The sequence below is a fragment of the Lactuca saligna genome, chromosome 4 (genome assembly GCF_052625555.1).
Source record: "Lactuca saligna cultivar CGN05327 chromosome 4, ASM5262555v1, whole genome shotgun sequence".
Taxonomy (NCBI): domain Eukaryota; kingdom Viridiplantae; phylum Streptophyta; class Magnoliopsida; order Asterales; family Asteraceae; genus Lactuca; species Lactuca saligna.
Window position 1 is genome coordinate 104,668,012 of NC_136420.1, and position 21,440 is coordinate 104,689,451.

The following is a 21,440-nucleotide window of genomic DNA, read 5'->3' on the forward strand; positions in this document are numbered from 1 at the left end:
CTAGGAGTATTGGGCTGAAGGATGATATTAGTATAGATTTGATAGTATTAGAAACATATAATAGATAAATGTAATTAACATTTGATGATTAAATAAAGGAGTTTTATTTATAAATAAAGTTACTGTCATATGTTAATTGTTTAACTATTGTTTCACTTTGCATGTTTTGACTTCAGAATAATTGAATTTATTAGGAATAATCGAATTATTCAAATTGTCCACAATCGTTCATATGTTGGAAGTAGATATGAATGAAGATTGTCATGAATTGGTGTGTAGATTGTCTAAATGGTGTTAGACATAGCAAAGGGTTGTTGCAACGTTCATGAGTGCTTATGAACTGGTTTTGAGCATTGGAACAAACCCGCGCTTGCTAGAATCACTTTATGGAATACGATATAAAAGGTGATCGCAAGATGATAATATCATATAGTCTTAAAACCTAGATATATGGTTTATTATTTGTTAATTGATTGTACATTGATAATGCGAAAACGCATCAGTAACTTAGTGTTATAAAACGCATTGTTGTGTATAGTTGGTTAATGAATAAGTAAATGCATATAAGTCGAAGTTTATCTGTAAATTTTATCCTAAGAGGGTAGAAGAGATATCTTGGCCACTCGATGATTTGATTTGACTTATGTGTCGGGCCCGGTCAGAACTGAATTGATGTGTTTGATTAAGTTCTATGTCGAATAAATCGGAGATCGAGAAATCAAATGCTAGACTAACCATTCCATAGGATTGTCAGCATGATATCTAACAGAGGACTGTACGATCCCTTATCTAAAGGACAAGATTGATTAGATCAGAGTTTGATAGTGTCTTTGAGAGCTACGATTGCAAACCGAATTGTACTTGTATAGTTACTAGACTTATCCAAGTGGGAGACTGTTGGAATAGTGTCTAAGGCTGCAACTATATTAGGCAAGTATTTGACCCGGTTGTGCATGGTCCTTTTGGGTTGCCTTCACCATAGCAACTTGATGGATGATCTGTTAAGAGAGAGTAAATATTATAAGGAATAATATATGGTTATAAGTCATAGATTAATTGGAATTAATTTGGTGACTTAAAGAGATTAATTAAATAAGAGGGTATAAACTGTCAATTGTTTGATAGTTACACTTTAGACTATAAATCCTTATCCATGATAGGATGGACGATTTCTAGGGCTTGGATAAGCCAAAATCGTCCATAGGGTTATCAAGGAAAGGATATGGATCAACTTAAAGTCTAAGTTATCCAATTCGGGTTAAAGCTGTAATCCTTAAGGAGTCTACAAGTATAAATAGACCCTAGGGGTGAGGGAATTCGGGTAATCACAATACACCATCTAAAGTAGAGATACTCTGGCAGAATTCCTCCCCTCTCCTCTCTCCTAAATCATCTTGCTTGCTATTGGTGTTTGTAAGCCATTAGAGGAGTGATATTTGTGACTCTAGAAGCTCCAAGACAACAAGATCAACAAGGAATCCAAAGGTATGATTCTAGATCTGTTTCAATGTTGTTATTTAACCTAATTAGTCATTAGAAGTCTTGGATTCAAATCATGTTTAATTAGAAAGCCTAGATCCAAGCATTAGGGTTTTGCATGCGCACATAGGAAAGTTCTTATGGCTAAAACCCATCATGATGTGCATGTACTCTAGCCATGTAGGGAGGATCAATGACTTCGGACTCTGCATCCGACTAATCCTCCTCCTCCTCTACTTCCTCCTCAAGTTCATCCTCCGGCTCTTCCTATAGGATCTCCTCGGGATCCTCCTAGATCCATCCTCCGTTCCCATGGTTGGGAAAGTAAGGATCTCCTGGATGGTGGAAACCTGCCATGGCGTCTGTACGAGAATATAAGCACAAGAAAATAGATAAAATGCCAAAATACCCTTATAGTATTTTATTTCTTTATGTTTTGTTCCTAGATCGATTTTGATTTAAAGTTGGTAAGTTTTAGATTCATTGTCCACCTCGACCACCTCTAAATACATATTGGTCATATCTTGAATAAATATAGTTGGTCATGATATATTTACCGTAGACATTATTACATAACTGTCTAAGTTTAATCACGATGGCAACTCCTTTAAAGACTTTTTATTTGTTTCTTGTTATGACACTACTCCTGCATTGCATGTATGTATACTTTTATAAAATACTCATATTTTGATCGTATACTTTTAGTCATAGTGCTTTAGTCCTGTTGTATATATTGTATCGTTAGATATACTAGTTCACTATAAACAATGCTCTGATACCAATCTGTCAAACCCCCAAACCAGGACGGCGGAAACGTTTGAGGGTGGATGTCACACCCCCGAACCGTAAAACAGACGGCGGAAACGTCCGAAGGTGGATGACGTCATATGAAGTATCACAACAATTGCATCATAGTAATCAAAGTAAACACAGCCATTACAATATTATATGAATGTGTACATTGTTTTTTGGTACAAGTTTGTATATATCAAAAGTAGCAAAAGATAAAGACGAGACTCCAAAACACTCCATCTTCTCCAAAAGTTGGCAAAGGTAACTGTCTATTGTTGTCCTAAGAATACAAGCGATTTTGAAAACATATCAGCATAAAGCTGGTGAGTTCATAAGCATGTTTTTGTAATGAAAACTAGTCACTAAATTTGTATAGCTGTTTGTTTGTTTTTCCAAAAAAATCCAATATTTTCTTTAGTAAAAGTAGGAAGAAACCAGTTCCCTTCTATCACCACATAGTTCATACTAGTCAGATATAAACCAACATCGAACACTCGGTGGATTATGTGGATCTACCCTAAGCCCACAACCAAACAAGGAATAGGAAATGAGGCGGAACCCACATACTTCACGATCTATCGGATATTCTTTATATATAACTCTGATATATAAGCTAAGAGGTTATAGAACTAACCATGAATGTTTGTTTCTAGGTCCTTTTTAGCGTAAGAAACATGATAGTTTGTATGTTTGGTTACTACTAGTATGTAAGTTCTTGTTTGAAAACCCTGGCTCCCACCAATATGTAAGGTACTAGAAGTTTGACTAGGAAAATCCCTTATTTTCCCTTGTATTTGTTTTGTTGCTTTAATGATTCTAAAATGATGAGGCATAAGTATTATTCATACCTATGTTATAAAAGTAATTGTTCATGAGAAGAGTATTATTACATAAATATGTCGTACTATTGGCGAGTTTTATGACCATACTTAAACTTGATACGACGTGAAATGGACGCCAATATCCTTTATGACATTTGTCACCCGTAGACCTATCGGTCTGACTGTAGCTAGCAGCCAGGTGCGGGATAGTTAGTCCCGTATAGATCTATACACAAAAGCCACGTTCTCCCGCGATGAGACTTTGGTTTATAAGGGTAGTCCTACACTTAGGTTAATGTTGTAAGCGTCTAAGGACGTGTCTCCCAACTATGTCAACGACTATACGAATAATAATATGAAAACGAAATGTTCCTTTGTACGTGAATTCTAGGTATGTCTTGTAGAGTAGAAATAATTATACTTAAATAATTATTAACTTTTGTACTCTTGTAATGTGTGTCATAAACTAAATATGTCATAGTTTATTTGTTCAACCATGTAAGCAGTTTGTATTCGTAAAACCAGTAAAGAAGTTCCCAAACTATACCTATTATAGTTTGGCTGAAAAGTTATGTTCATGTTATGTTTTGAAAGCTATGCAATTTTGATTAGAAAATGACCATTATGCTCTGCATGATACAAAAGGGATAAGTATCTAAACGCTTTATGAAAAACCATTGGTTTGTATAATTTGTATAAATTGCATACGTTTTTGATTCATTGAAAATCCTTGTGTTTAGCTTGTATCCCCCCCCCCCCTTGAAAACATTTAAAAACATTAAAATAACGTAGGGGTATGAACTCACTGTTTGACGTAGGATTCGAATGTATGATCGGTACGGATGCTGAGTGTCAACTAAAGTTTCGTACACAATTGGATCCTATTTAGCATATAATAGCACATATATGTATTAGATTAGGGTATTTCATGACTAAACATGATAGGAAACCACTCTAAGGACCCGGAAATGCTTGAACTAAGTGTCGAAACCATATATGATCGAATGAGGGAGGTGTATGTCCACCCTAAGGGTATGTACGGCCATGGGTGTACGACCCATGAGTGTACAACCATACACTCATGAAGGGAAGTGTTTTTGAGGAGTTTCCAAGGTCCTACTAGCATTCAAGGAGTGTTCTAGGTCCCATGCTTAGTGGTATTGCAAGCTTAACGCCTAAAATGATCATCAAAGTGGGTGTACGGCCCTAAGGGTGTGTGTGCGGCCATACAAAGGGGTGTATGGATGTACAAAGGGGTGTGCGGCCGTACACTCTCCATGTTCATGCCCAAAGATGTCGATTTTGAGGTGCATCAAGGCTAATACCAAGTCTAACTAGAAGATATGGGCCAAACTCTCACTTTGGAGAGCCTTTAAGGTGTGTACGGGCAACCTTATGAAGGTGTGCGGCCGTACACCTTCAAAGGGATGAAGAACAATGTTGAAACATGAAGAATCAAAGGATCTTTCAAGTATAACAAGCTAAGGGATGAATTACTTACGTTTTTGAAGCCTTTGGAGGGTTCTTGGATGAAGATTCTAGAAAGAGAAAGTAGTAGTGTGTAGCTAAGAGAAGAAAAGAATGAAGGAAGGGGGTCTCCTCATATATAGAGGTGGGTGACCCACCACCCCGAGTGTGCGGTCATAGGGTGGGTGTGCGACCGCACACCCGTGTGTACGGCCGTACACTCCTCCCAAGAGGGTGTATGGCTGGATTTTGCTACTTTACGACTGGGTATAACTCGACCTAGAACCCAAACTTTGATTGTACTAGGCTTAGAATACTTTAACAAACCCTTAAATGGTGTTAAAAGATGACAGAATCGAGTTTAACACCGATAGAACTGACTAATTGCACAAGATAGGAGTTTCGGGTTGTCACAGCGGATAACGTCATTGTATAGTATCATAACAGTTGATTATAATTGAAACATAGCAACCAAACATCATACATTGAAATACAAACAAACATTGTTTACATAGTGAATTTGTTCATAAGTTACACAAAAATGGCATAAATGTAAAAATTCCTAGAAGCAGCAAGTACCTACTTACGGGTTTCTTAAGAATACAAGTGATATTTGTATCTGCTTTGTTTAAAAACAGTTTGTATATTTCCAGAAAATCCGATATTTTCTATAAAATGTATTGTACATCTTACACCAAAGACTAAAATGTATGTATTCATGCACTTTGTGATTGTAAAATGTATGTTCCCAAAAGATCCAATATTTTCTGATGTATGACAGACTGTAGTCTTAAAAACCCTAAGACCAGAAATGTAACCAATAATGTACTGAAAAGTAGTATGCAGTTTTATATTTTAATAAAACTAGTGAAGTGTAAGCTTCCCATAAACCAAGATAGTATTGTTAATCCCTAAGTGAGTTATTATAACCATGCTTGATGTGACTGTTATACGTGTACGACGTTCTTCAGGCGTCGGAATAAGTAAGATATTTGTCACCCTAGATTGGTCCGTCTAGTTATAGCGAACAACTCAGGTTTGGGGTTGTCAATCCCCGTATAGATCTATACATAATTATCTCGCTCTCCCTCCTGGAGACTGTGGTTATAATGCAGGACTTGAAATGTATGCTAGGTAGGTACAGTGAAGTGAATGTCTCACTAGAGCATTAACAGATTTACGCGAACTACAACTCCCTTTTTATTGTATAATGAAATGACTTCTCTATTGAAAATTTGTGACATGTGTTTTATGGCACACATTTTACGAGTTTCATGACAGGTGGCTTATGACACGCGTTTTATAAGTTCCATGATATTTGTTTTATGATGTGTTGTTTACGACACGCGTTTTATCAGATTCCTAACGTACGTTGTATGACATGCAAACAATACTCTCATCAATTTGTTTTTGTATATTCTTTTGTGTAAACTATTTTCAAAACTTTATATAAATGGTCAATAGTAATTATGTCAAGTAGTAAGATATGTTGTAAAATAACATAATATTCTTGGGTTTAACCCCATCAAAATAGTGACGACAATAATTACGACCATTTTTACTTTGAAGAGTTTATTTTTAGTAAAATCTCCAAGAATTTGTAGGTTTTGCACATCTTCTATTTTTCCGTTTGAAATTTCGAAATACCAAAATAATTTATTTTGGTTACTTTAGTAAATCACGAGTTTTATAACAAATCAATGATATCTTTAACATTTTATACAAATATTTATGCAAATTTCGCTTTGACAAAATGGGAGACATGCAAGTGTCCAAGAGTCAAACATATTTGGACATCTAAATTTTTATGTTTTCGATATATTTGTGTGAAATAACCCATAAACACGATTTTTATGTGATAAAAATGATGACAAACACATAGGTCACGATTTTTATGTAGTTATCAAATGATATCATCCTTTTTACACAAGAATTTGTTCCATATTTAACAAACAATCATAGTGCATGCAAATGTCCAATGGACAAACTCGTTGTAGCATATATCAAGCTTGTAATTTACAATTTTTATGTGTGTATGTATGAGGTTTTCGACATCATAAGCAGACTACTCCATAAACAAATGGATGCATGCAAATATCCATTGGGTAAACAAAATTTGACTTGTATTCCCCTCCCCTCTCCCCCCCCCCCCCCCCCCCCCCCTAAAAGCATGAAAAACACGAAAACTTGGGGGTATGAAGCTCACCTTGGTTGTTTTCGTGAGTTGTAGGAAGGAAAAGAGGAGTGGTTTCGAGCCTAGCCTTGCACAAGCTTGAAGGAGTCTCGAAAATTCTAGTGTTCTAATGACCTAGTGCACGAAAATGTGTGTGTAAATATGACGATCTTAACCTTAAAAGGTATAAAAACACTTGAGTTTTACAAGAACTTACCAAAAATTCCTAGGACCAATTTTTGTGTTGATGATGCTTGAAAAATGGATTTGTTCTTAGAGAGAAAAGGGAAATAATAAGCAAAGATCAAGTGGTGAGAGTGGGGATAAACCACTCTCAGCTTAACCCTTAAATAGAGAGGGAGAAATGACTTTGATTGTTACTTGTTGGTTACTTGGAGGTCATGCATGGGAGTATGAAAGGTATTGATGTGCATGGTGTGGTTGTTTGTTGGGTAATGAAATGTAAAGCAATGAGGTGGCAAGGTTTGGTCAACCATTGGGTGTTGCACCCAAAACTTATTTCCTTAATTTAAGGGAGGGGTTTTTGGTTTAAGGGTGGCCGAAAACACTCCTCATTAAGGTTTTCGATCCTTGTGGTGTGGGCTTTCGGGTTTCTTATGACCCATTTGGGTGGGTTTCGGTCAAGGGGGTATTTGGGTCGAGAGTTTCTAAGAAAAAACCCAAAATTTGATTTTTGTTTAGTTATTAGATCAAACTAGGGCTTATAAGAGGATATTACGACTTGATTCTTAGTGTATGCACATATGTATTCATGTAACATTGCCATTTTTTGAAATTCAATAATCTAATGCAACAAGGTTACATAGAAGAATTGTTTGTACATGAATATAATCTTGACCCTAATTTTGCTAGTTATGACAATGTATATTGATTAATTTTATTGTTTATATAGTTATCATTTGTTTGTTAACTTATTATGATTATGTTGTAGCTACAGGTATTTTGCAACATTTGTCAATGTGGCCTCGTGATAGACGGGGCCAAAATTAAAGGTGAATTCATGGGTACCATGTTATTGGTAGTTGCGGTGGACGGAAACAACCAAATCCTGCATGTTACATATGGAATGGCCAAGAGTGAGTGCATGTATTCATGGTCATGGTTCCTACAAAAAAAATAAAAAATATATACAAGTGTGTCGACTACATAGAACCATTGACATTCATTTTTTGGAGCGTGTCATCCATTGTTGTGCCCATTGCAAATATATTCCCCAACGTGTATCATGGTGTTTGTGGTCATCATATTTTGTCAAACGTAGTAGACAAATACAACATAAGTGTGGTGACAAAAACTTTTATTCTGAAAGACTACAAAAGCTTATAGAGTAGAAGCTTTTGAATACTATACGGAGTTACTAACAAACCTATCAAATGGAAGTACTTACTGGATCCAAAACCTTGGACTTCATTATAATTATAAGAAATAAAACAATGTGAAATCCGTCAATGCTAATAGAAAGATGCTCATAAGATATTGGTAATGATGCTCGTTGAGTTCTTCCTAATGACAATAAAACAGTGGTGTTACAAGTGTCGGAATAAAGAATGTATAATTTGCAAGAACGAACAATATATAGTTTTTTTCTTCCATTGTATATGAAAAGTGAACATAATAATTATATTTTGGTAGCTTATGCAGTAGGAGTAAAGTAACAAGTAATATAATAATGTGAGCAAATAAGAAGGTTGGGAGGCAAGCAAGAAAAGCTACGAACCGGAGGGTATGTCCAATTTCAAATGAAAATTTTGAGGTCACACATGTTAGACTAAAAGCATTTGTGATATTGGGAAAAAAAACATGCACATGTCTAAAGTGGCAGGTGTATGGCCTCCATGTTGTCATCCCATTAGTGTGTTAAAAAATTTAAAACACGATGTTTGTTTTGAAATGGCTATCAAAGCTTACCATGTTGATTATTATTGACGGATATACGATAAGGAAATGAACCCTCTATATGCCTCCTCTTGTGATTGGGTGAATCCAAATGATGTGATGATTGTTTAACCACCAGTAGTAGATAAAGTTCAAAGTTATGAAAAATATATGATTTTTGCGATCCTTATTTTTCACGGGCCATGATTATCACCATTAAAATTTTGGCAAGTGGTGATTTGTGAAAATCAAAGCTATTTAGAAATCTTTATTTGATTTTAGTTAAAAAAAAATCTAACAGATTAGCTATTATGTTTTTTATTAAGGAAAAACGATAGTCCCTAACCAAAGAAAACCTTAATGGAAAAACTACTTTTTATCATAAATTATCAATAAATTTCATATTAAAAGTACTTTTCAAAACAATATCTTTAAACTACTATAATCAAAAAGCTTTTTTGTGAAAGCTTTTATAAAAAAAGGCTTAAAGAAAATAATTTTATTTTATCTTTCCAATGCTTTTTCATCAGTTTAATTATGAGACTCGTTAATATTGTTTATATAATTTTATTATTACTTATATAGTTTATCTATTTACAATTTATTATAGACATTAAACCCACTAAATAATTAAACTCATCAAAAATTGTTAATTAACGTCATTGAAAGGTTTTGTTTCGAAAAAGTTTATCCAATATTGTTAATAACTCCCAAAAAAAAAATTGTATTGTAAATGCTATAAGGCTCAAGGAAGTGGTGCCACCGAAACCACACTCCCTCCTATGTTACGTAGATGCCAACTTATATTTTTTCTTATTTCATCAACTGCAATGGGAGAGTGGGAAAAAGATTAGTAGAGAGAAAATAAAAAATAAAAGAAAGAAGATGATTGATTGAGAGAGAGAGAGAGAGAGAGCAAGTAATGAGGAGAAAAAGAAAAGGGAGTGCGGTTAGGGACTACCGCAGTGCGGCCTCCACCGCACCCAAACCGCAGTGGAAGGGCGATGTTCATGCTGAGGTGGAAAGAGACTGCGGTAGAGACCGCAGCCACTTCCCCAAGCCTAAGTATTGCGTTTGTTCCAAAAAAAAGTTGTATTATCAAATAATTTATGACGTGTGGGTTGACGGCTAGTAGTTAGAAAAATAGGTAGCTTTTAATAGTATAAATTTGATGAAAATAAAATGCTAAAAGTTCTAAAAACTACTTAAATTAGTTTTTGATTTATGATTTTTTGTTTAAAATAAACACTAAAAGGACTTACTATATAACAAATTTTTATTTTTTTAGTTTTTTTCTTAAAAACTACAAGCTAAAAACTCTACAAAATTATCAAAGATCTATGTCAAGCATATCCTTAATACACCATCAAGGATAAATTTTAGGTCACGTTTTGTACAAATAAGTTAAGTTATTGTAATTTCATGTTTGAAAAAACCTTTAAAATAATTTATTGTAGTTTATAAAATAACTTATAAGTTAATTTATTGATATGTTACTTTAAGCTGGTTTGCCAAAGAAATCTTAGTATAAAATTTATTCTTTGTTACAACTTACAATGACTAGAAAGAAACGACGAGGAAGCGAACCTGTCTACAAAGCTTTACTTCTCCCCCGGTAGTCGTAATACTAAGATGGTCGTTGCTTTGATTCAAAAGGTAATCAATGGTTTCGAACTTTTTCTGTTTCCGCAATCGAAACCATTTTTACGATTATAAACGTTTTTTTTAGTAGTGAGACGCTCATGGGCAATGAGAAGTGATATTATTGTTGATGTGACACTTCATAACCTAGCCATAACAAGATGAACACCCCCCCCCCCCCCCCTCTTCTTGTTAAGAGGGTGTTATGGCATATCTCGTTGTAACAAAGACAAGATGCAACATGAAGTTTAATTGGTTGTTGTATTTATCAACCAATCAAATCATTTTCTCTCTTTCTCTTTCTACTTAATATGTTATAAGGCCTACATGTATATTGACCCCGAAGTAGGTCGTGGTCTAGGTGGCTACGAACCACGATCGTGCACACCACCCTGGTGGTTCGTGGTGGGTCGTGGTCGTGGCCCTCCGTGCTCCCGACAACGAACCCAAACGGCCAATAGTTTAATTTCTTGCATTAAATCTCGTTTGACCACTTTCTTCCCCTCCGAACGGCTTCTTTTCTATTTCTTCAACATTCACCTATAAATACTACCACTCATCTTCTTATTTTCATACAATTCTTCTCCCCTTTAGATACATTTTTATTGTTTGATCCTTCAAAAACTATGCCTCCCAAAAATAAGAAATGTCAGAAGAGGAAGAAGAGAAATTAGCACAAGCATTGGTGATAGTTTCGGAAGACAACGATGGTAAAACTACTTTCGGTTCTTTTTGGATAAATGTTGAAAGTATTTTCCATGGTTTAATAGGTTGTGCAATTCAAAATGTTGATGAAATATGCTTGAAGTGGCGCGATATGAGGCCAAAATGTTTGGAGCTCAATGGAATTTACAACTTTGCTGTAAACAAAATACACAAAGCCGATATCGATCCGATTAATGTGACCATGGAGCAATATGAAAACACAAATCATCAACGTTTTAGACATGTCAAAGTTTGACAAAAATTGAAGAATTCTTCAAAATAGAATAACCTTGCTTAAAAAAACACAAATTAGAAGTTTGGTATTTTTAGCATTTTAATTCTTAATGTTATTTTTATTGTTTTTTTTATTTTGGTTAATGTAATTTTTAGTTTTAAAGTTATTTTTATTTTTTTCGTTTTACTTAATGTAGTTTTTAATTATTGTAATTTAGTATTTTAAGTTAATGAAAATTAATATTTAAAAAAACAATTATATGATTTTTTTATGTATTTTTAAATTAAATTTAATTAAAAAAATAAGTTTGAGTGTTGTGTTTAATGGTAGATATCTCATGTTAATGGTAGATGAATATGATACTGATATGATACCCAGCACATATATGATATGTAATAGGTATAATAGATGATCTAAAATGAGGAACATTGTTTCCTCTTGGTGTTATGATTGAAGTGATATATTGGTGTTATAATATTACATATATCTAATTTTCTAAAAAAAGTGAAGATAACGTTTTCTTCGAACCGCCAATAGATTACATATCCTAAAGTAGTAAGTCTTACGATATCTTATTGTTTTTTCAAAGATTCTCCCACGATATCTTTGGCAAGGACATTTATGCCAATTTTGCATCTTTACAATATGACTGGTGAGTGGGTCATCATGGTCACGGATACTCCACTTTTCGTACGACTATTTCCATATTTGCAATACTACCCTTTTAGTGGGCCTAATGATTTCATGTGATTGTTATTTATTTATTTAATTTTATTTTTCGGGTGGTTGGTTTCTATTTAGCCTACCATGTCTCGTTTAATTGGGGCTGATACCAATTAAAGCTCACCGCTAATTTACAATCATGATTACACCTTAAATCTTAATTAGTTATGTGCTTATATCCCTGATTTGGTCAATGATTCTAAACCCCACCCATAATAAGTATTAAAGAACTTGCATTTGATATGCTCTCAAAGTCCAATTCCTAGTGTAAATGATCAACACAAATTGTTATGAAAATCAATTTGAAAGAAAATTGAAAACATGTCATCGCTATTAATTATGAGAAGTTATCTCAAGACTAAGAGTTAATTTACACAGTGTTGTCGTTGTCTCTTCTTCCTCCTTTCCTTACGGTGTTGCCACCCCAAAACTTTAATCCCCTAGTAAGAAATCGTCTCTAAATCTCCATTTTATTATTTGTTTTATCTTTCTGCTTTGCTTTTACTTTGATGATGAGGTATATTGTATATACCTTCTTTACTCAACATCAATCCATAAAGAGTGTTTTCCTTACACATAACTTTCAATTGTTTATTATTTTTTTTAGTTTTTAATGCTTAGACATAGTGTTTTGATGGTGTTTTCCTTACCTGTAACTTTCAATTGTTTATTATTTTTAGTTTTTAATGTTTAGACATAGTGTTTTGATAACTTTATTGTATATTCATTGAGTTATTTTTGAATTACCAATTTTCTAAGGTTAACTGATTTGTTGTTTACCTTTTTATTAGTTTATTGTTTTAATTTATTAAAACCACAAACCATTGTTAATTGATTATGGTTGTTGAATGAGAGATCCAAACATGGGTTTTTTTTTTTTAAAAAAAAACTATTGATTGTTTAGTGGCTTATTTATTGTCTATCGTTAATAATAAATATGTGTGAATTTTTTCTACCAATTTTCTATTTTCATATTTATGGACGATTGAGAATTGAATAAAAAAATACCAAGTGTTATTTGTGTTTTATTCTAATTGTTTTAATAGTAAACAAGAAGGAATCAAAAGCTTATAAATGCATTTCAATATTTTTAATACGAGGTAAGCCCTCTTATTCTAGAATTTTGGCTCCGCTCTTGTATATTTTGTGTAACTTTCTTAAAACACAAATTAACAAATGGTACTTATGGTTTTGATTATGTCTCCAAAATCGTGTTTATGATACATTTTTTTATATGAGTGGTCCATTTGGACAAAACATTTGCACTCCATTGGTTCTTATTGTGAATATTTGTTTGGTAGATACACCAAGTTGAGAGAATTTTGCATAAGCGTATTTATGATATTTTGTAAAACTTCGTCTATAGACTATTTGTGATATATATATATATATATATATATATATATATATATATATATATATATATATATATTATTTGTAATTGTTTGTTCTTTGTTCCTAGCTCTTTGCTATGCTATTTCAAAATATATATATATATATATATATATATATATATATATATATATATATATATATATATATATATATATATATATATATATATATTGAAATAGCATAGCAAAGAGCTAGGAACAAAGAACAAACAATTACAAATAATTCATCTCATTTTTCAACCAATCATATAAAAAAAAGAGATTTTTCTATTTCAATCAAAGAACCAAAGGAATGAAAATTCTCTAATGCAATGCAGCAACCCATGTTTCTTCAGCTTTCCAACTTCATGAAGTGTGTCATTGCATAACTTACATATAGCCCATAAAGTAGTGCATACAATGAAGTCCACCATACTTCTCTTTTCCGAATTTATACTCAAATTATCTATAACCAAAAAAAGACCGTGGAGAAAGTCAAAATGAAGCTGGGATATCTCCACCCACTTGAAAATAACATCCTATGTTCTAGCTGCAATTCACATTTAACAAAAAGATTGTCCATTTCTTCAGCTTCTAAGTTCCAAGTAGGACGTAGAATAGATGGAATATTCATGTCCATTTTTGACAAATTTACTCTAGATGGTAATCTATCCAAAAGAACTCTCCAATCCATAATGTTTACCTTCCTATGCAATACCAGATTCGATCTTATGATTGTAACAATTGCAAGTTTTGGCACCGATCATTATTTACAAAAAGTGACCAACATCGAATATAATAGACTTAACACGTAATATATATATATATATATATATATATATATATATATATATATATATATATATATATATATATATATATATATATATGTATCACTATAAGATAGAAATACAAAGTTTTGTATGAAGATAAATAGAAGAATCAACCAAATCATCCATAAGTCATAAATATTAGTGCGCCGATACATACATACACACACACACACACACACACATATATATATATATATATATATATATATATATATATATATATTTTGAAAGTACACGTCATCCCGACCCCCGAAGTATAAATTTCATAGAAATCTGAGTTCATATGAAGGAGATATGAATTTTATAATATATAAAAATCAATCACGTAGTTAAAATCATTAACGTCAAAAGGTGTTGAGAGAATGGTTGACTTTTGGATAAAATCACCAAAACGATACCATAGTCCTCTTTAAAATACGAACTTTGGTAAAAGGAATGTCAAAATCGGAGTCTATACAAGAGATATATGAAATTTGCAAAATCATTAAATGATATACAAATAAGAGATAAAAATAAAAATCAGAATAAGCCAATACAACCTAAACTAAAGTTGTAGTACCTGTTGATAGCTTGTAACGTCCTGATGATAAGGTACTTATAATTTTAACCATATAATTTAATTATCTTGCATTTTGGTCCTAAGTTCAAGAAAGTGTGTAAAAAGGCCCTAGTGGCATTTTCATAAATTAGCCTGTGGGGGAGTACGTCATGCTGCGTACACGTGTATGCTAAGTGTACTAGGGATTCACCGTAATACACTAGGCATACATCTTGTACGTGGGGCGTACTTGCTAGATATGGAACCTCGATTTTTAAGGTTTAGCTTGTATTTAAACCCCAGTATAGTCTCATTTCCCCTCACCTCATCAGTCACCATTCTCTTAAATCATTCTTGCAACCCTAATTTGCCTTGTACTTGTACGGTTCGGGTCATATTGCTATCCATGGTCTAGCTTAATTTTAATGAATGGTATTTATAATCATTATATTGAAATAGAAGTTGCTAAGCCCAGCTAAAATTGTAAGGCTGAAAACCCATATACTACTAATAAAAGGCCCTACTTGGAAGCCCAAACGCAAAAAAATTTCTTAGGTCACCGCCTCATATACGCGTTTTCACACCGTATATTTGAATTGTCAAGCAACATTATTTGAGGGCAAAAAAAGAAATCGATTTGGGGGCGGCTGTTGCTCAAGGATAAGGTTGCTAGGCTGTTCGAATCTCGATCGGTATTCGCCGTCGATTTCATTTTTCCACCATCGTTGTTCACCGGAGTCTGAAGAATCTTGTTCCGGTAAGAAATATCATCGCCTTTGATTGATTTTCGGCCTCAAAAAACAAAATCTTAATTTGAGGTTCGAAAGACGAAGATCGTCACCGATTTGACTGTCTAATTTCATACATCGCATAATCAATTTGACAGATCTGCTATATTCACATTGATTTCTGATATTCGGTTTCCTTGTATTTTCTGTATTGAATCGAACAATATCCTGTTGCTTTCTGTTTGGGATTTTGTTCGGGGTTACGAATTAGGGATTCTCGTTACAAATTTTGTTTTCAAAAGGAAAAGCGATTGAATTTGTTGAATTTTGGGGGCTGTAGCCTAGCCGGATATTTAGATCTCCGCTAGGGTTTCATCTTTTTATCTCTTTGTTCTGTTATTTGGTTGCTTAAAATCAGTTGTTGGTGTTGCTAATTATGGCGGCAGGACGACAGATCTCGAGGAAAAGCTACTCGAGTCGTTCCGAGGAAGAAACTCTTTCTTATAACAATCGATATAATCACAGATCTTTTGTTAGCGATCATGATCAAAGAAGACATCGATACGTTGATGGTGATTATGACAGGGACTATCGTCGCACGTCTTCACAACCAAATCATCATGGTTTGGAAAACAGAAACAAAGCAGCAGATGATGTTTCTGGAAACAACTCAAGAAGTTCTGACGCTACCAAGAAAAGGAAATTCTCACCTATTGTCTGGGATAGAGCTGAGAAGCAGGTGAAGATATCCTCCGAGAACAAAATCCTTCCTACCAAAACTGTTCCCTCTCAATCTCCTCCATCCAAATGGAAGTTTCAAGATATTATTGCAGACACAAAGATCGAAATTTCTCCTGTCGAATCTCTTGTATCCAATCTTTCAGATGAAGTTGGAGTATCAAGAGTATCAAGCTCATTGGCTACGAACACACCTGAAGAACATGATCATGAACCTGAGCACGAAGATGGAGAATACGTGGAGGAACGAAACCTATCCAAATCAAAGTGGGCTTTCAAAGACTCCCCTCAAATGGCATCAAACACCAACAATTCAAGCCCTGAAAGTGGTGAATTTAAGCAAGAACACATCGAAGACATGATTGAACAAATGTCATGTTTATCTGCCGAGGAAGATCAACAGTCCAAGTCTCTTGATGATGAAGAAGAAGAAGAAGAAGAAGAAGATGATGATGATGATAATGAAAGAATCGAATCTCCTGTAAGCATGATGCCATCCTGTAGAAACGTGTTCGAGTATGAAAGACTCGGGAAGATAAGTGAAGGCACATACGGTGTTGTATACAAAGCCAGAGACAAAAAAACCGGAGAAATAGTCGCATTAAAGAAAGTAAAAATGGGGAAAGAGCGTGAAGGTTTCCCTGTAACAGCGTTACGTGAGATCACAATTCTAGGATCTTTCCAACACCCATCAGTTGTAAAAATGAAAGAAGTTGTTACAGACGATTTCAATGGCGTCTACATGGTTATGGAATACATAGATCACGAACTCAAAGGCTACATGGAAAAAACAAAGCAACCATTCAGTCAAAGTGAAGTGAAACGCCTCATGATCCAGCTTCTTCAAGGGTTAGCTTTTCTTCATGAGAATTGGGTGATTCATAGAGATTTGAAGACATCAAACTTGCTTTTGGACAACAATGGTGATTTAAAGATTTGTGATTTCGGTATGTCGAGGCAATACGGGAGTCCAGTGAAACCGTATACCGCATTGGTGGTGACACTTTGGTACAGGGCGCCTGAGGTTTTGTTGGGGATGAAAAATTACACAACTGCCATTGACATGTGGTCTGTGGGTTGTATAATGGGGGAGTTGTTGTCAAAGAAGCCGCTTTTTGATGGGAATAGGGAGATTGAGCAGATTGATAAGATTTTTAAGACACTTGGGACCCCGAATGAGAAGATATGGCCCGGGTATTCAAAATTGCCGGGGGTAAAAACGTCTTTTGTGAAGCAGAATGGTAATAGCTTGAGGAAGAGGTTTCCTGGAGCTAGTTTTATGGGGACACCTGTGCTTACAGAGATGGGGTTTGACTTGTTGAATAGGTTTTTGACTTATGATCCAGAGAAGAGGATTACTGCTGAAGAAGCGCTTAATCATGGGTGGTTTCGTGAGAGTCCTCTTCCTGCTGAATGTGTCAGGATTTGTAAATAGGGTTTTTTACATGTTTGTTGTTTTAGGTGTAATGTATAATGTATGACTTGATATGCTCAACTATTAATGCATTTGATGGTTTTACACCAACTTAACTCTTTCACAAATGTGCTCAAGTTTTAGTTTTTCTTATAGTTTTGGTTGTAATTTGATTATTGCATCACTTCACAAAATCTGTTTTTACAACTTTGTAATGTTTGTTTTTACATTGCTTCCGTACAGCTTCATTTTTACACGTTCTTACATCTTGGTTTTGACATGTTTTCATAATGTCTTTTATTTCAGAACATCCATATTGAGTCTCGCTATAAACGAAGGCGTTACTCAACAAGAACAAGAATACAAGATTCAAGATGAAGAAAAAAATGATGGGTAATAACAATAACAATAGAAACAAAAACTAAGGGTAAAAAGGTAATTTTACACAAGTTTAACCGCAAAAACAATGACAAATTAAATATCCTCGTTTTTTTTTTCTTTCTGTTCATTTGAAATGATGACAATCTATTCATTTGAAATGATGACAAGTGTTTAAAACTGTAATTAATTTTATCAAAATATATGTTCATATGGATAGGAAAATATATAGGAAGAAAATGTAAGATATATAAGAAGAAAAGGTAAGGGATATTTAATTTCTCAAAAACAATATCTAATCATAACTACCCATATAATAATAAGAATAATTAGGGTCCTAATATAATATTAGCAATTACAACACAAATTATGCCCATTATCCATGGTACAACCTTGCTTTTACTAGATATAACCTTGTAACCTAAAATCTATTTTCAGTTTATATGATTACATATAATCCCTATCAAGTAGCACACCAACAAAAATAAGTCTGCTCCATTGTTAGTTGTTGCTTTGCTCATACCATGTTAGAGAGCGAAGATGTATGAAGAGGAGTCGAATTAGATCATGTCTACCTGAGTGTGATAGTAATGGTCTTACCAAGCACAAAGAAGATCAACGATAGCTCAATGAAGAAGATGGTGTTAATCAGCATTCGATCAATGATCCATCCAAAAACAGTAAATCCACCCATGTTTGATTGTACATACGCCACTACAACACAACATAATAAAAATCATTCTAAAAAAAAAGCATAAAAATCAAGAATTGTTACCACATAAGTTACCAAATGATTGTCTTTTCTGATATGATGAAGTAGAAGAAGCGAACTTGTTATGAACAGAAAATGGCACAAAATCCCCTGATTCCAGCTCATTCTGTGAACTACGATTAGCCTCCAAGTTGTTGTCGATTAATATTTCAGATTGAGAAGAATCATTTGAGTCGCATGTCACTAGTGCATGCCATTTACAAGCAACAGATCCAAGTGCTTGAGCTCTGTGAGAAATTTTTGCAGCTGCAGATAAACAAAGAACGATTCCTACAAGCTGAAGAATCGATAATACCTGCATATGTTTTCATTCAGAGATGTAAAGAACTAGATCTAGAATTCTATATCGAAGTTTAATAACTGGAAATAAGTAACTTTTGCTTACAGCAAAGTCGCCTGTGTTTATGAAGTTTATGATTCCTTGGTTTTCAGTTGTCTGTAAGAGAGCTGAGATTTGACTTCCTGTAACAACCAAGAACTCGAGAAGAAGAAACGCTCGAAACCTGTGGCTAATTTTGGATAGATAATGGAGGAGACGCATATGCTCTTCAATATAAACAGAAACATCCAAATCTCGTTCTAGAATGTTGCTGTAGTTTTCAATTCGTATCACTTGTAAATTGCCAACCAAATTGAACAAAGCGGTGCCTGATAAGAAGACTACGGCGGAGTATGACCAAGTTACTAGGGAGACTAACAGATACGCAACAGATAGCCACCATGAACCATGATGCAGATAAACAACGCAAGTGATCTCACGAGCAGTCTTCAGTAAAAAACACACCGATAACCACAAAGCAATCCCTCGGAAAAAGCCCTAGCGAATCAGAGCCAATGACAGAGAGATGATCTTAGCACAGTTCACATATAAACTTAACAGAATTACGGAGATAGGGAAAGTTCGAGCTTACGTAGATCTTCTGGATGTAGAGTTGCCGATACAGAACAGCGTATCCATCGTAATGATCAACGAATAGAAGCTTCCTGACACCGTATTTCCTCAAATTATGAGAAACACAGAGCAGAGAAATGGCGGCAACGATAGCCTGAGAAACGAGAATCTCAAGCTCAAACCTCCTGATTTGGTACTTGTAGCAGTCGGTGCAGAAGGAGTAGACGATCAAGAGCACCGGTGCCACCACACCCACAACAAAGAAGACGATCCACGAGACGGCGGTGCTAAGAGGAGAGTACTGACAGAAACCGAAAACTCCGAGGAACGATTCGAGTTTTTGCAAGGCTAGTTCCAGCGGAGCATCGTCGGCATCATTTGAGGCGTCAACGAGAGGTGCTTCAAGCGACGAGCTGCTTCCAGTTCCCGACGGAGGCATCGCCATGATTGCGCGTGCGTGAGAATGCAAGTGGAGGGAGCGGGGCGTTTTTTCTAAATTGGGAAGAGAATTGTCAAAGGAGAAGTAAGACTTTGGTAGAGAAAGTGAGAAACTACTAAAATGGTCCCAAGACTATCTTCAAATTTCAATATTCATTGTCTCATATACCCTTTTATTGTATTTTGATCATTCCAGTGTTTTTTCTCCTGAAAATGCCAAGATAATAACAGAGAAAATGATTTTGTATGGTAATAAATATCATTTTTGTACATAGACATTTTTTATTTTATATACATGATTTACTATTAAAATCATCTAATCATCTGAACTACTAAAATTTATCGTTATCACCAAAGAATTATGAGTAATGACATGAATAAAGGGAGGGGTGGGGGCGTTTTCACCGAAAAAGAGAATAAGGAAATTGTATGCTTGCATTGTTTGAAAAATGAACATGTAAATGGTGTGGCCTTTCTCCTTTTAAATTGTATCAAAGAAGATGAGCGAAAAATTTATGATGGCCGGAAAAGATGAAAGTGACTAAATATGTATAAAAGTTAATTTGATGGTAAATTGTATATAAAAATGTTAGTTAATGGTATTTTTTGATATAAAAATGTGAGTTTGATGGTATTTTTTGAATAGGTAAATAAGCTAAACCGATTCAAAATGGTATTTTTATAACAAAAATAAGTTTAATAGTAAATCATGGACATAACAAATGACTTCAACAATTTAAGAAGCATCTAATAAGATGTAATTAAGTTTTTTTTTAATGAATTATATTTTCTATTTCTATCTTTAAGTATAGTTGATGTCTAGTAATTTTCATTCAATTTCTTTTATTTTCTTTTATGTAATTTTGATTTTGATATTTTAACAATTTTAGTCTTCTTTTTCATGCGCCTTAAATAGAGTAAGTGTTTAAGGGCAAACCTAAGGTGAGGACAATATGGACCATCATAGATATATAATATTTCCACTTGACATTTCAACAAAAAACGGAACCACAAATTTGCTTAAATGATGGAAACAATTTTGCCTCTAAAAAAGATAACGAGGTAAACAAAAGAGTTTTAGAATGTAAAAAAAAAAATAGGGCAACACGAAAACGAAATTACAACTACAAAAACATATCCTTCTCATTCACCGTCGCACCACCTGTACCTGTGATCCGTCTTGAGCTCTCCAACTTGATGATACTCTATCTTGTTCTAGCCGGTCTATGTAACACCTGTTTTCCAAGATTGATTGATCTAGAGTGTTAAGGAGTCAAAAGTTGGTTTTTTTGGAAAAGATCGAGTGTCGCCACGTGAAGATTGTTGTTTAGCTGTGATTGGATGAGGTCGATCACAACAAATCTGTAACAGCCCGATATTCAGGTACTTCTAATTCTTTCATGT

At 34.2% G+C, this 21,440-nt stretch overlaps 1 protein-coding gene, 1 long non-coding RNA gene and 1 pseudogene across 2 annotated transcripts; 2 read left to right on the forward strand and 1 right to left on the reverse strand.

Moving 5' to 3' along the window:
- The first annotated feature begins 15,318 nt into the window (after nucleotides 1-15,318).
- Nucleotides 15,319-20,308, forward strand: LOC145042557 (uncharacterized). Its single transcript, XR_013680687.1, has 3 exons — nucleotides 15,319-15,433; nucleotides 17,863-19,025; nucleotides 19,139-20,308. It is a non-coding gene; the product is annotated as an uncharacterized LOC145042557 (long non-coding RNA).
- LOC145042555 (uncharacterized) lies at nucleotides 15,433-17,684 on the forward strand (annotated as a pseudogene).
- LOC145042556 (uncharacterized) lies at nucleotides 18,255-20,043 on the reverse strand. The gene is made up of 4 exons (XM_078991001.1): nucleotides 19,618-20,043; nucleotides 19,092-19,523; nucleotides 18,722-19,001; nucleotides 18,255-18,648 (listed from the first exon to the last, which is right to left on the reverse strand). The coding sequence occupies exons 1-4, from the start codon at nucleotides 20,041-20,043 to the stop codon at nucleotides 18,506-18,508; spliced, it is 1,281 nt and encodes a 426-aa protein (XP_078847127.1). The 3' UTR covers nucleotides 18,255-18,505.
- Nucleotides 20,309-21,440: the final 1,132 nt, after the last annotated feature.

Coding starts and splice junctions, on each gene's coding strand:
- LOC145042556 (XM_078991001.1), bottom strand. CDS start 20,043: ATGGCGATGCCTCCGTCGGGAACTGGAAGCAGCTCGTCGCTTGAAGCA. Junction 19,524..19,617: donor TCTACATCCAGAAGATCTAC/GTAAGCTCGAAC, acceptor CTGATTCGCTAG/GGCTTTTTCCGAGGGATTGC. Junction 18,649..18,721: donor TCAGAAAAGACAATCATTTG/GTAACTTATGTG, acceptor GTTGTGTTGTAG/TGGCGTATGTACAATCAAAC.